At 38.6% G+C, this 16,175-nt stretch overlaps 1 protein-coding gene across 1 annotated transcript in view; it reads left to right on the top strand.

The window, feature by feature from the left end:
• The window catches only part of MFSD14A (major facilitator superfamily domain containing 14A), a 52,892-nt gene that overhangs the window by 27,303 nt on the left and 9,414 nt on the right, over positions 1–16,175 (top strand). Inside the window, exons 4-9 of the mRNA XM_049880258.1 lie at positions 57–184; positions 1,995–2,109; positions 4,789–5,007; positions 6,525–6,638; positions 7,434–7,505; positions 14,800–14,912. Of these exons, the coding sequence (XP_049736215.1) occupies positions 57–184; positions 1,995–2,109; positions 4,789–5,007; positions 6,525–6,638; positions 7,434–7,505; positions 14,800–14,912 (761 nt within the window). The remainder of the gene's footprint in view (positions 1–56; positions 185–1,994; positions 2,110–4,788; positions 5,008–6,524; positions 6,639–7,433; positions 7,506–14,799; positions 14,913–16,175) is intronic.

The raw sequence follows: 16,175 nt of genomic DNA, 5'->3' as shown, positions 1-16,175 counted from the left end.
TTTTTTTTGCTTGCTGATATATAGTTTAAAATTTTTCATTTGAAATTTTTTTTTAGGGTTTGTTGTCATTCCTCAGTGCCCCGCTTATTGGTGCTCTCTCTGATGTTTGGGGCCGAAAATCTTTCTTGCTGCTAACAGTATTTTTCACATGTGCCCCAATTCCACTAATGAAGATCAGCCCATGGTATGTGCGTATTTGGATTATAGCAACTAAATACCACTTTCCGTTATTGCTTTCTTAATGTTCTCTTATTTCTTTTACTTTCTTTCTTATCTGTATAGTTTTAGTTTTTGTCTTCTAATATGTTTATTCTTTGAAACAGATAAGAGGGCCCCTAAAAATACAGTAGCTAAGTAACAGTATATAAAGGCTTTTAGAACTAGATGATGTTATAGGAAGCAGCTAGAAAACTGGCTAGTCTGCTTTTGGATTTCACAGCCCAAATTTCAAAACAGTATTTTGGGGACTGGATAGGGTTAACATTTTTATTTACTTGAGTAAGACTCTTAAAAACATTCACAAAGTTTATTGTAGTTATCTGTGTTAATTAGGAATAGACTTGACTTATATATAAGCAAGCCCAAAATAATACTTGCTTAAAATCACAGAAGTTTATTTCTCTCTCTCCATGTAAAAGATGCCCGGAGTTGGGCAGTCCAGAGCTGGTATGGCAGTTCCAGGGAACCAGACTTTTTCTATCTTGCTGCCCTGCCATCCTCAGCTGTCACCTCACAGTACAAGATGGCTACTCCAGCTTCAGCCATCAAGTCACACTTCAGGCAGCAAGACGAGGGAGTGGCTAAGAAGAGCACACCACCTTCCTTTAAGGAAACTTTCCAGAATTCCCAGCCAACCTGTGCTTGCATCTTTTTGGTCAGATTTCAGGCATATGCTGCTCCTAGTTACAAGAGACTGGGCTCATGACCACCCTGATTAAGATCGGGATTCTTTCCCTGAGGAGGAAGGGAGGAAATGCTCACAAAGAGAAGGATTTTCCTAAGGTAATAGAGCCCAATTTAGGTGTAAATCTATTAATGCTCTGGCCTGGTGTTCGTTCTACTCTCCTGAGTATGAGTGTTACTTAATTCTGTATCTTTGATGGGCTGTATTTCCACAGTGTGTCTGGAAAGGCCAAGGTTATATATGGGGCAGGATCTCCCTTGCATAGGTCTTTTACAACTTTAAAGGCCAAGCCCTTGATAAGTGCTAATAATGAAAACAAAACCTTATCAAAGGAGTCTAGGAAGTGATCTGTGTGTAGAAAAATATTAGTAAGCAATAAAGTCCTGGCAGAATTATATTTTGAAAATTCATTATGAATACACTTGATTTTAAAAACTAAACATCAGCATTACAATAGTAAGTTCTTATTCCCATCCAGGTATTTTGGAATCGTATACACTAAAACCTAGTTTGCTTTTTAAAATGTCTTTGTTTACTCCTTATAGTAGCTATCTATTCTCTATTTACGAACATTACCGGAACAGGTTTCTTCTGTGTGAAAACTGAGTTGTTTGTTTTGTCAACGTCTGAAGAGCTAAAGATAACCTGTGGAAAAACATCTAGTTTCTGTATATAGGCTCAAGATAAATATGAAGTAACTTGACTTTTGTTTTTTTGTGTAGTACTGTGGTGGGAAATATTTAGATTATGGATAAATTTTCATAGAATTTAGTTCATTGCTGTTCCTGAAAGAAACGACGACAAAGCCGTGTAACATTTCAACAGTTGGGTAAAAGAGTGATGTGAATACATTATCTGAGTTTAAGTATTCCGCACAGTAGCTGAGTTGCTACTGAATGGCTACTAATATCCCCATGTTTTCATAGTATCTGTGGCTTGTGATTTATAGAAGAGCGAATCCATGAACTGTCGTAGTAAGCTGTTCATTGAAATTAGCTATTCTAATTTTAATTCACTTATAGAAATGAAGGAAGGTTAAGATAATAGCAGTTGTTCTAACCATTTCCTGTCAATTATCTTTCATTCCTAGGTGGTACTTTGCCGTTATCTCTGTTTCTGGGGTTTTTGCAGTGACTTTCTCCGTGGTATTTGCATATGTAGCAGATATAACCCAAGAACATGAAAGAAGTATGGCTTATGGACTGGTATGTGTGTTTATTCTATACCTTTTATATCTGCTGTAATATACTTTGTTTATTAAGTATTCCATATTACAGGTGGTACAAACCTTTGCATTACAAGATTTATTTTTTTGTGTAAAATATATTTTGTAATAAAATCATTAGTGTACATTAAAAATATTTTTAAGCACCAAGTCTTGTCAGTTTTGATACCTTCCATCTAGGAAGTATTTATTAGTCATATGTGTCAGATTTGAAGTTACATTATATTTTACCTTATTAAAAAAAAACAAAAACTCCTTGTCAAGTTGATTCTTACTCATAGAGACCCTATAGAAATTATTTTTAACAGAATCCTAAAAATAAGGATTTATTTAATATATCTTGAGCTAAAGAAAAAGAGTTTCATTCCATCGGAGCCCTAGTGGTGTAGTGGTAAAGAGCTATGGCTGCTAACCAAACGGTTGGAAAGGTTGGAAATTCAAATCCACCAGCTGCTCCTTGTAAACCCTATGAGGCAGTTCTACTCTGTCCTCTAGGGTCGCTATGAGTCGGAATCAACTTGACAACAATGAGTTTGGTTTCATTTATTTTATTCATTAAAACCAAAACAAAAAAACCAAGCCCATTGCTATCGAGTTGATTCCAAGTCCTAGCGACCCTAGAGGACGGAGTAGAACTGCCCCATGGAGTTTCCAAGGAGCACCTGGTGAATTCGAAAACTGCCAACCATTTGTTAGCAGCCATATTACTTAAACACTACACCAGCAGGATTCCCTTATTCATTAAATGGCTGGTCTAAAATACAGCAGGCTAACTTTTAGCTTAGGGATTGGCAAACTTTTTTATAAAGGGCCAAATAGAAAATGTTTTAAGCATCGTTGCCCCATACAGTCTCTGTGTCATGTTCTTCTTCATGGTTGTGTGTTTAGGGGGAGGGTTTGTTTTGTTTTTACAACTCTTTAAAAATGTTGGAACTATCTTTATCTGGATTTGGCCCACAGACTATAGTTTGTCATCCCCTGATCTAGCTGATTAGTATATTTTAGGGTTGATTAACACTGTTTTGGTAAACAGTGCCTTTTCTGTCAAATCCAGGAATAGAATGGCAACTGTAAGCGTAGTAACATTCACATCGTTATTAGATAGCCAGAAGTAGGACAGTGGTGAGTTTCAGCAAACACAGGACAAACATCTTTTGATAAATAAGGACCAAATATTGTGTCAGGCTGGATCTTATTTTTATGTGGGACGGTCGTCTCTGATTCAAAGGCCAGTGTAGCAGAGAATCATGGCATTAGAACATTTTGGTGGGGAGTATCTATAGTGAGAAACTGAATAAGAGAAGTAATGATTTCATTTGTAAAATTAGAACATTTAAGTGATTTGAGGCTGATAATAGCCAGTTGTTTTAACAGTCTATTGAAGTATAATTTATATATTATAAAATTCTTTCATTTTATATGTATAGTTCAATGAACTTTAGTAAATGTATACAGTTGTGCAAGCACAGCACAATTTCGTTTTAGATTTCTTTCAGCCCAAAACATTCCCTTGGGCCCATTTGCCATTAATCCCTGGCCCCAGGCAGCTACCAATCTACTTTCTGTTTCTATAGTTTTGTCTTTTTTAGAAATTTCATATAAATGAAGGCATATAAAATGTAGTCTTCTGCGTCCGTCTTCTTTAACTTAGCATGATGTTTTAAGTTTCAGCCATGTTGATACGTCTATCAGTGTTTAATTACTTTTTATTACCGTGTAGCATTCCATTGTACAAGTATACCACATTTAGTTTATCCATACAGCAGTTGGTAAGCATTTGGATTGATGACTACTGTTTTAAAGTCATTAGAATTTTTACGAGCTTGTTTAAATAATTGGCTTTTGAAAATTAAATTGCTAGTCCTGAGCAGTTATTAACAAACTGTTGCAAATAAACACCTCTATTATCCAAAAGTCATGAATGGCATAGAAACACTGAACATGACACAGGGCATAGACTCTTATGCACTCCTAACATTAATTTCTAATTACCTCTGAAGAGTGTACCAGTTATCTGCTGGCAGTCTACTGTTAATTTCCAGGGGCATTTTATCTAGTAGGCCAGGTATGTCTGGGGTTAACAATTTTTCTCTACATGTGTTCTCTCTACTTGAATCTTTATCTTTACCAGACTTGAATGGACTTGCATGGGCTTCTATGAACTTCTCAGAGTATTGGAGACATGGTTATAGATGTTGTCATAATATTGTAAAAAATCACAATGAAATTGGGATTCCTTAGAGCAGTGGTTTTTAGACTTCTTTCAGGAGCACTACATGTTTTGTTGAGGTGCCTCAGGAGCAAGGCTGGGAGGGAGGGAGGGCGGGGGCATTTGCTCCAGGCCCCCATCTCTTCCTCAGCTAAAACAGTTCCTCCTTTCTCTGTTTTATATGTTAGTTTCTCAGTAGGATTTACTTGAACTAAGTGCTCTCAGACTTAAAGGAAAGCTTGAAACGAGCCTTAGAGGCCATTAAATACTTTTTTAGGTAAGAGCCTAATTCTTTTCCTGCAAAACAAAAAGTATAAGAAAAGTGGCATGGATAGTAGACAGACAGGAAGGGTGCAACAGAAAATTTGAAATAAATCAAGATTATAAAAGGAGTTACAGGATGTTGAAGTAGTTGGTAAATCTCTTCCTTTCTACCTTGACTCTGTGCAGGTTTCGGCAACATTTGCTGCCAGTTTAGTAACGAGCCCTGCCATTGGCGCTTACCTTGGACGGGTATACGGGGACAGCTTAGTGGTGGTCCTGGCCACAGCAATAGCTTTGCTGGACATTTGTTTCATCCTCGTTGCTGTGCCAGAGTCGTTGCCTGAGAAGATGCGACCAGCATCATGGGGAGCTCCCATTTCCTGGGAACAGGCTGACCCCTTTGCAGTAAGTTTATACCTAACTTCTCTTTGGCAAAAAACTGAATGCATGATTCCATACAGCATTAGTATATCGTTGTGGCTGTTTCCTTGAAGAAAACATCGTGAGGGATTTTGTTTATTCTGTTTAACTTTACAGAGCATTTTGAGGAGGATGAAAAAAACTAAAAAGACAAGTAGATACCTGTGTGTACATTGCCAAAAGGAATCTCTGCATATTCTTAAGAATAGTTCAGTGTTTCTTTTTGGTTTGTTTTTTCCCTAAATTTTATTTACTTTGTTGTTGTTGTTAAGAATATACACAGCAAAACATACACCAGTTCAACAGTTGCTACATGTACAATTTAGTGACACTGATTACATTCTTCGAGTTGTGCAACCATTCTTATCCTCCTTTTCTGAGTTGTTCCTCCCGCATTAACATAAACTCACTGCCACCTAAGGTTCCTATGTAATCTTTCAAGTTGCCCTTTTCAGTCTGACCTCATATAGATAAATCTTAAAAGAGCATAATGCTCAAGGCAGGCCTTTTTTACTAGAAAAGCTAAACTATTGTTTGGTTTTAAGATGACTTCAGGGGATATTTCTGGTTTAAGGTTTAAAGATTATCTCAGGACAGTAGTTTCAGGGGTTCACCCAGCCTCCATGGCCCCAGAAAGTGTGGATTCCATGAGAATTTGAAATTCTGTTCTGCATTTCCCCCTTTTTGATCAGGATGCTTCTATAGAGTCTTTAACCAGAATGTTCAGTAATGGTAGCTGATCTCATGGCAAAGGAGGCAATTGTTCATGGAGGCAGTTAGCCACACACGCCATTTTCTATTCTTGTTCCTGCTGCTGCTTCTTCCTCTGTTGCCCCAAATGAGTAGACACCAATGTTGTGCCTTGGATGGCCACTTGCAAGCTTTTAAGACCTCAGACACAACGCAGCAAACTAGGAGACAGAACAGCACCACTAAACACATTAGGCCAAGTAACTGGGTTGCCCCATGAAACTATGACTCGAAACCTCCAAACCAAGGAACCAAATCCTATCAGACGTTTGATTGTATGTAAGCAGCCTCAACAGCTACTTATTTTTTTTTTTTTTTGGTCGTCATTGTAAATACATCCGTCACACAATTTTTGCCAGTTCAGCTTTTTACAGGTATACAGCTTGTTGACAGCAATTATGATAATTGACTGTGTAGCCCTGCCCTTAATCAGTGCAGTTTTTCTATCACCATGAGCCCTTTTCCGCCTCCCTCCTGTGTGTACATTGCCAAAAGGAATCTCTGCATATTGTAACCACTATAATAAACTTTGGTTTCTGTACATCTGTCTTACCTTTTTATATAAATGAGGTCATACAATATTTGTCCTTTTGTGATTAGCTTATTTCACTCAGCATAATGTCTTTAAGCTCCTACTGGCTGAGTAGTATTCCATTATATGTATGTACCACATTTTGTTTATTCATTCATCTGTTGATGGAAGAATAATGTTTTTGATATCAAACCTTATAGCAGTCTTTTTCTTGTTCTAGTCTTTAAAAAAAGTGGGCCAAGATTCCATAGTGCTGCTAATCTGCATCACGGTGTTTCTCTCCTACCTACCGGAAGCAGGCCAATATTCCAGCTTTTTTTTATACCTCAGACAGGTAAAATCCTATTCTGCTAAGGTGGATTTTTTTGTTTTTTCATTGTTTACTGCATAATAATAAAAAATATTTAATCTTCAGAGAGGTATACTCAACAGAGACGTTTTAAAGCAACTACCATTTTATAAACAACAGGTCACTAAAAATAACCTCCTCTTGTTTTATGTGGCTGATGCTCCACCCTCATCTTTTATGGGGATGTTTTATGTACTAATTCATGCATTTCTTGTGGAGGTGTTTTGCCTATTAAGACTTTTGGCTTAGACAAAAGATACAGTTTTCCCCTGGCAAGATACGTGATTTGGTTTTGTTGGCTTGTTTTTTTGCTTATACAGGTGCCTTATTCCGTTCACTGGCTCTAAGCAGCCTCCTTGTGATTTAGAGCAGATAATAGTAGAGCCATGAGCCAAAAGGAAGGCAAAAAAAGTTTCTCCCTCCTTGACATTGCTCTTATTGGTTGGAGCGCGAGCTTTTAACCATACCTGTATAAAGCACGTGATGGTGCATTATGTATTTGTAAAATGGATCCTGAATGCTTGGTAGTGCTCTCCAGCTATTGGATTTAGTAGGTCCATATTAGGAACCGTGTCTGAGTAGGTATTGTTTTTAGTGTGTTAATACCTGTTAGGGTTTTGTTCCCAGTGAAAGCCGATTCCTCTTCTGGAAGTATTCTTGGGTTATAAATGAGTTGTGTTTATTTTTTCTGGCCCATTTATTATTATTATACAAGTAGATACACTTGTATTTGTTATGCTTTTTTATTTATTAATGTAACTTTTTCTGGAAACCTTCTAGATAATGAAATTTTCACCAGAAAGTGTTGCAGCGTTTATAGCAGTCCTTGGCATTCTTTCCATTATTGCACAGGTGAGTATTTTTTTTAGTCACAGAGTGATGTTATAATGGGTGGCTCTGACTGGCCATCCAAATGGGATCTTATAAAGTCGTAGTACCTTGGTGAAGTCACCAAAGTCAAGATTCTCAGTTTTGTGGGTCCAGAAACTCAAATTGTTAATGTATCTAGAATTAATCAGATTTTTGAGATGGACACATAAATCATTTTGATACATGATGCATAAACCAGAAAGCCAATTTATTAATTTATAGTAGGGTATATTATTGTTGTATGCCGATGAGTTGATACCCATAAATACCGTATGCGGTAGAATAGAACTGCCCCATAGGGTTTCCCAGGTTGTAATCTTTATGAGAGCAGATTGCCAGGTCTTTTCTCCCACGGAGCTGCTGGTGGATTTGAACTGCCAACCTTTTGGTTATCAGCTGAGTGCTTAGCCATTGCACCGCGAGGGCTCTTTATGTTAGGGTATACACCTGCCTAAAGTCAGAAGTTTTATGTCTTTTTGTCTTTGTTATACTATTGATTGATTCATTCAACAAGAATTTATTGAATACGTACCACATGTTAGGAACCAGGGATATAGCAGTGAACTTAACTGTTGTCTTAGAGTTTACATCCTAGTGGGGCAGGTTTACATTCTAGAAAATTAATAAATATGTTGATAATAAACACATGAGGTATAATGACAGCTATAGAGAAAAGGGTAAGAAGGATATACAGAACAATTGGGGGAGCTGGGAAGGCATTGCTGATACAAAGTGCCATATGAACGGAGACCCAAAGGAATGGGGAACAAGCCATGGAGATAACTAGAGGAGGAGAGTTCCAAGCAGGGGGAACAGAAATAAAACCCTAAAAAGAGACTGCTTGGCATTTGTAAGAAACAGCATGTATGAGGGAGAGAGTGTTACTTGATCATGTGGGAACTTGTAAGACACCGTAAGACTTGAGTAAGATAGGAAGGCCTTAGAGGGTTTGAGCAAAGGAATCCTGTGTATCTTGGAAGCCCAGTTGGTAAACACTGGTTGTTTAATCATTAAGATATTAATTAACACAGGAATTTGGATTTTCTTAGGAGATATTTCATTCTGGCTTCTAAATTGTCTCTGCCCCACAGAGTATTCTTCTCCAGTGACCAGAATTCTCCCACTCAGGGTCTTTCTTTTTTGTGAAAAAGCCCTGCTCATTTCTTGCTATTGATCTTTGCTCTTTTAGACCCTTCACAGACAATCATCTCTCTGTTAACTTTTTTCCGCCTTATATCTGATTTACTAAATTGCAACTTTGTTTTATTGTACTCTTAAGAAAATGGAATATAAGGTCTGTTTAATTGGACTCTGATATTTTAGGGTCTCACAGGTAGGGCTCCTGCAGATCTCATGGGTTCACTGAAAACTTAATCTTTAGATTTAAATTCTATGATACACCTCCCCCATGCTTTTCTGTATATACACAGATGGCTTTGGCTACTAGTACTATTTCTGACTTCAGTTTTATCCTCAAAATTCTTAATGTAGAAGAACATTTCATTAAAATATTTGTTCCTGGCCTTTGATTCACACCTTTGATTTTTCAGAGGTCTATAGAAAGGATAATCAGAAAAAGTTCTTTTAAGCTTGGAAGAAAATGTATTGTCACCTATAGATAAAAATGGCGTTTCTAAAAAGCACACTGTTGAAGCATAATGCAAAGGAAAATGTGCAGATAGTAAAGGTAGCGTGTGATGTATTATCAAATGTAAAACCTTTTAATTCTGGAATAAATCCAACCTGGTCATGATATATCTTTCATATATTGTTGAGATTTGGTTTGCTAATATTTTGTTTAAGGTTTTTACACTGTAGATACAGATGAAGGGAACAGGCTCATATGTACTCTAGTGATTAAAAGGTGTAAGCATCTTAAGCTCCATTGCATACTTAAGTGCCTCCCACTCCCACGATCAGCTAATAAATTTGGGCCGTGTCTTAGTTTATGTAACGTTCTTCTCAGTGTTCCTTGGAGACCTCCATGTGGCATGTCTGTCTTCCATTTTTGCCTGCTTCTCTCAGGCCTAATGGCTCTCTTTATGTTTTGAAAGTGATTGGCTTAAGACATACCCTACGCTGCTATGTCCTTATTTAATGTAACGAAGAAAACCCTATTTGAAAATGGGATTACACCCACAGGTATAGGGGTTAGGATTTACAACATGAAGTTTTGGTGGACACAATTCAACCTTTAATAGGCAGTACCAAACCAAAACCCACTGCCGTCAAGTCGATTCTGACTCATAGCAACCCTACAGGACAGAGTAGAACTACCCCACAGGGTATCCGAGAAGTAGCTTGTGGATTCGAACTGCTGACCTTTTGGTTGGCTGTTGAGCTCTTAACCACTGCGCCAACAGGGCTCCACATAAGGAAAACAGTCTCTGAGAGCTCAGAATCTGGTAGGGCAGGTATGTAAATAAAAGAGAAGAGACAGGGTTGGATTTGCACAGGCAGAATCACTGCAGCAGGCGGAAGTCAGACTGAAAAGAAATAAGCAACAGTCCAGACAGCGTGCAGTCGGCACACAGTCCACAAGGAACGACGTACTGGAATCATCGCTTAGCTTTTGGTGCCTACACAGAAACAGGTTTTGAGATGGAAAAAAAAAAAGTGAGAAAATTAATTGGCCTTCAAAAACAGATAAATAGGAGTGTGTGGTATGTAAATGTTGATAATTACATTTTTATATCACTGTATGACCTACTAAAATATTAAGCTCCTCAGGTAGAAGAATTATCTTGTATTCTCATTTATGCAGAAGTATGCAGTTGAGAATGACTTGTCCCTTGTTGACCTCTCCAGTAAGTGGAAGACCAGTCTCTGTCACACTCTTCTCCAACAGCCCAGAGCTTCTTGTAGCTCCCCATTTATGCCCCTTACGTTTATTTTTTTTTTATTGCCTTTGTTCCTTTTGTCCTTTCCACCTCCCCTTTTGTGGGTTCCCTTGTAGTTGGGACATATCTCCATCCTTGTACAGAATAACATGTATTATGGATTTTATCTCTGTTTATGTCTAGTTTAGTAAATTGGCAGCTCTTAAATTCTTGAGGTAAGGATTGTATCATATTCATATTTGTCACTCTAATACCTAGTACTGTGCCCAGCAGGTGCTAAATTAGGGGTCTTTTTTTTTTTTTCATATAATGATTTTACAACTTTTAAAATAAGTATTTAGCATTTAAAAATTGGGGGTGTTATGTTAAAACCAAGGGTATGTACCTTCTTCTAAAAAATGATTAAATCTGGTAACCCTGGATGAACCCACCTTCCAGCAGGAGCCAAGTAGTTGTTGACCCCTTTGGGGCATTTACTTTCCAGTCTGCCATGGGCCCTATCACTTCCTATTGCCCTACAGCCTACCTGTTCCATTCATTTAATTCCTTGGCCCCAGGAGGCATATAATTTCATAACACTTGGCACTAAATCAATGTTGATATAAGTGCTGCATGGATATAGTTAGCTCTACACATTTCTCTTTCTCATCTAGTCCTCTATGTGCTGGTGACATCTGAATTTATACCTCCAGGCTAATCCCTGAGCTCTTACTTGGTTCATCTGCTGGGCATCTCAAGATGGCCAAAGCTAAGATCTGGGTTCCCCCTCCCCTAGTTCTTCCCACTAGTGTTTCTTATCACATTCAGTGGCACCACTCTTCTGGTTGTTGGGGCCAGAAAACTTGGCTTCATTCTTGATTCCTTTCTTTCTCTGTACTCCACATCCAGTCTATCAAATGGTACCTCCAGGCCTGTCTTCCAAGACTCCCCTGGGTGAGTTCAAACCGCCAACTTTTCAGCTAGTAGTGAGCGCTTGCACCATCTAGCCACCTTCCTACAGTTTATTCTCCACTTGGCAGAGTAATTTTTATAAAGTGGAAATCCAGTCATGTACCTTCCCTGCTTAAAACTTGCTTTCCATTGCAACCAGAATAAAATTCAGACTCTTGACATGACCTCATTTTGCTCTACTCTTCATCCTGTTGAGTGAGATCCAATCCAGGGCCTTAACACTTGTTATCACTCCTGCTTGAAGTGGTCTCTACCCCAGGTCTTCACAATAACTGTCTCCTCTTCCATATTCAGTTATCACCCCAAATGTCACCCAGAAAGGCCTTCCCTGACCATCCTGGTTTAAGCAGCATCTCCATCACATTATCCTATTCTGTTTTCTTCTTAGCAACTAAAAAATACGACCAAACCAGGTACCATCAATTCAGTTCCGATGCATGGCAACCTCGTATGTCAGAGTAGAACTGGGGTTCTTAGGGGTTTCAGTGGCTGATTTTTCAGAACTAGATCACCAGGCTTCTCTTCTGAAGTGCTTATGGGTGGACTTGAACCTCCAGCCTTTGGGCTAGCAGCTAAACACTTAACTGTTTGAGCCACCCAGGGACTCCTCATAGCAGTTAAACAATCAGAAACTACCTTGCTTGTTAATGTGTTTATGTCTGTCCGTCCCCGAGAAGGTAAACTCTGTGCTGACTGGTACTTTGACTGATTCACCATTGTGCCCTCAGACCTGGAATGGCAGTTGGACTTAATAAGAACTTGGCAAATATTTGTTGGCAGACTGACCAAAGCCAATGTCATTTCTAACTGGCGAATCGTGCTTAAGTCATTTAACCTTTGGGGGGGTCTCAGTTTTATCATCTGTTAGATTAAGGAAGACCAGTTTTTTTCTGTCTAGCACACTGTATATATTAAGTAATTAATTTCTTCTATTATTATTACAAAGAATTGAGAATATTTAATATACTTAGAATCACGCCTGCTTCCCTAAAACACTTACCGAGAACTTTACTGACTAGTAAAGCATTTTGATTGGTGCTGGGGATACAGAAATAAGTAAGAGAAAGTCTCTGCCTTCAGGGAGAAGACCATTGTCACCAGTTACAGTATCATGTGTCCTTAAGGTCTTTGGGTCACAAGGTAGAATGGGGGGGGGTGTGAGAGGTTCACTCAGTAGCTCTGAATACAGGAGGATACACCAAGAAGGGGGAGGGGACATGTCAGCCTTTCTGTTTCTGATTTTAATGAGTTATCCCATGGCCTTAAGAAAATATATATTAACCCTTTTGCTCCAGTTATGCCATTGGTAAAATGAAAATGGTTGTGGTAATACACTCTGAGCCTTGTTATTGAATTACCATTTAGTCTGTGAGAATAGCTTCTCAAAGAGTGAAATATACTGATTCCTACAAATAAATACCTACTAAACCCTGGTAGCATAGTGGTTAAGTGTTACGGCTGCTAACCAAAAGGTTGGCAGTTCAAATCTGCCAGGCACTCCTTGGAAACCCTATGGGGCAGTTCTGTTCTGTCCTATAGAGTCGCTATGAGTCAGAATTGACTCGATGGCAATGGGTTTTGTTGGTTTTAGCTAGCTGGGAAACCCTGGTGGCGTAATAGTTAAGAGCTACGGCTGCTAACCAGAAGGTCGGCGGTTCAAATCCACCAGACGCTCCTTGGAAACTTTGCGGGGCAGTTCTACTTTGTCCTATGGGGTCGCTATGAGTTGGAATCGACTCATTGGCAATGGGTTAGTAGTTAGTTTTTAGTTTAGCTAGCTGGGTAGATGAAGGGCTATGAGAAGTCTGCATTTTATAAGCACATTTTGTAATATTCCTGATACATGCTTGAGCAGTGCCAGCTTCTCCAAGGACAGGCTCTTCCCTAGACCAGCATTCCTAAAGGAATGCCTGCTTCAGGGAACATGGCCTGGCCAGGTAAACCCGTTCTCACTGAGCCGGGCCTCTTTGGTTAGCATTCTGTAATAACTCTTTCTCCTGGCTGAAGTGGCAGGTATTTCATCATGGGTGAAATCTCTATTATTTCAACATTGCTTCTTCCCCTAGGTTGCATTTAGCAATGATGAGTTCTATATTTTGCCCTGAGTTCGTAGAGACATGAAAGAGGAATCAAAATTTTTAGATGGAAGTGCGACACTTGGGAATATTCTTGAAAGTAGTTTTCCATGTTAGTCATCTTTTCATTTTAGTCCCATTTCTCCCAGCCAGTTTGTTGCCACAGAGCTTTGGGTACACTCTTGAAGTTGACCAACTGCTTACTCTGGTGAGTTCCATTTTGTGGCTGTGGTCGTCAAAGAATATAATCCCACAAGATAGCCATGCTTTATGGAACTCAATCATATAATCATGGAAGTCTCAGAGAAGAAAGCTGTGAGTCTTAATTGTTCAAGAATTCTTTTAAGAATCTTCATTTGCATTCCACTGGCATATTTGTCTCATAAGTAAACTCAGGACTATAGTCTGGAGTCTGAGTAAACTCTTTAGTGATTGTTCCAATTTAAAGAATTTTAAACTTCATCATACTTGATAGCTGTGAGTTTAGCATATCAGTCTGTCTTAAAATAATTATTTCCTGAATCATTTTCACTTCTTCCTCTGTGGACTCAGTAATTATCTTATGTGATAAATTTAATAACTTTGTTTCTCAACTAAGAATAGCAAAAAAATTTTTCATAATGTCTGTATATCATTGCTGAATTTATATTAGCTTTGAAAGAAAAGGAGAAGTCAGAAGACCCTTCAACATAGAAAGAATATTGTTTATTAAATGCTTACTATTTGCCTGACAACGCGCTAAGCACTTTAGGTAAACATCATCTCATTTAATTCACACTGCAAGGTTTTGAAATAGGTGCTAGTATCCTCATTTTGTAAGAGACAAAACTAAGGCTCTAAGTCAGATGACTTGCCCAGGATCTCACAGTTAGAGCCGAGATTATGATCCCTGGTGTTTTTAAGAGTGTGTTCTTAATTATTATACTATACTTCTCCCATACCATACTTCTTCAACTGACTGTTCATAAAAGCGTCATGGTTTCAACAGTAGTTTTAGTTGAAAGATACACAGGTAATCGTATAATTTTATTTTCCTTTAGTTGGGGGAAAAAGCATTTTCGATTAACTGTGAATGTATAAAAACTATTTTAAAGCTATTATGTAAATGTCTGAATTACTAGTTAGAACCTTGTGACCCTACTGTTTTCAGCTTCTGACTTAAGTGGCCCTTAGTAGACATGCTGAGTGGAAAGGTTTGCTTTTCACTTGTCTGACTCATTCCTTGAATCTGGATGTCTGCCGGCAGAGGGACCTTGCCTGTATGACCTGGGGTAATGATTGTACAAAAGTGGTAATAACCCTTTTATATTATGGGTCGAAAAAAGTCACCAAAATATTTTGTTTTCTTTTTATTTTTTAAAAGCTCATTCTGATAAACTATTTTGTTTTTCTTTCTTTTTTTTTCTCCAGACTATAGTCTTGAGTTTGCTTATGAGGTCGATTGGAAATAAGAACACCATTTTATTGGGTCTAGGATTTCAAATATTACAGCTGGCATGGTATGGCTTTGGTTCAGAACCTTGGTAGGTATAAATAATTCAATTGTAATTTTCTGAATTTTACTGTTTGCCTTCTTTGTTTCTCAGCAAAGATTTTAGTGTCAATCACTGCTTTTTTTTCTCTCAGAATGTGTATAATAGAAATCTCGCGCTTGTGTATTTGTATGTTCTAGAAAAAGCTAAATGACAGACTGAGTCTGTGAATGAGATTAGGGAACCTTTGGATCTCTAACAAGCGTTTAGTCCCATTTGTGTCATGAGGAAAAGGCATGGGGTCCCATTGTAACAAGGTCCTGAAAATGGCATTTATCTTTTTTTATTTTTCTGCATATTTTTTTTCTATGTTCGTTACGATGGCAAACAGAAATAAGTGAGAAAGTGCAGTTGTTTAGTCTCAGCTTCGTGCCCTGCCTCTCACCTTTCTTGCCGGCGTGGCTTCCTGCAGGGAGGTGATGGTAGTAGTGAACAGCATGTTCGTGTATGTGGGACCGAGCTGCACAGTTTGCTAATGTTTCTGACAGCTGAGCACATCCCTCTGTTCAGACTTGGATACGCGTAAGAATAAATGTCAAGAATGTGTTTTGGCAGACAATTTGGTTTCCAGCCTAGCTTTTACAAAGATGTGCTCATAACTTAAATTATCTAAACTTTTCTTTTAAACATCACCCCCAGGAGCATCAGAGTTACTTTGTTCTTTAAAATTTAAGGATTAGATCAAATCAGTGATACCTTTACACTGAATCACCAATCAGTGAGAATCTTGTTGTTACTGGGTGCCGTCGAGTCCGACTCATAGCAACCCCATGTGTCAGAGTAGAAAGAACTGCCCCAGAGGGTTTTCTAGGCTTTATCTTTACTGGCTGCAACAATGAGCTCACACGTAACTGCAATTGTGAGGATGGCGCAGGACCGGGCAGTGTTTTGTTCTGTTATGCATAGGGTCGCGATGAGTCGGAACCAACTGGATGGCACCTAACAACAATCTTTATGGGAGCAGATTGCCAGGTCTTTTCCCCTGCAGGGCCGCTGGGTGGGTTTGAACCACCAATGTTTTGGTTAGCAGCCAAGTGCTTAACTGTTACGCCACCAGGGCTCCTTAGAACCTTCCAGAAGGCTTGCTGGCATCACGTGCCTGAAAACATTTGACGAGGTTTTTCTGTATTACCCTCAATATAACCATCCCCAGCAGAAATAATATCCAGTACATTTTACAGTTAGAAAAATGATATTCCAATTTTAGATTAAATCCCCACATGGTTCTAGTGAATAAACAGTTGTATTTCTGTC

Source organism: Elephas maximus, chromosome 3, assembly GCF_024166365.1.
Source record: "Elephas maximus indicus isolate mEleMax1 chromosome 3, mEleMax1 primary haplotype, whole genome shotgun sequence".
NCBI lineage: Eukaryota > Metazoa > Chordata > Mammalia > Proboscidea > Elephantidae > Elephas > Elephas maximus.
The sequence above is the reverse complement of the archived record's forward strand: the minus strand, read 5'-3'. Positions and strand labels throughout refer to the sequence as shown.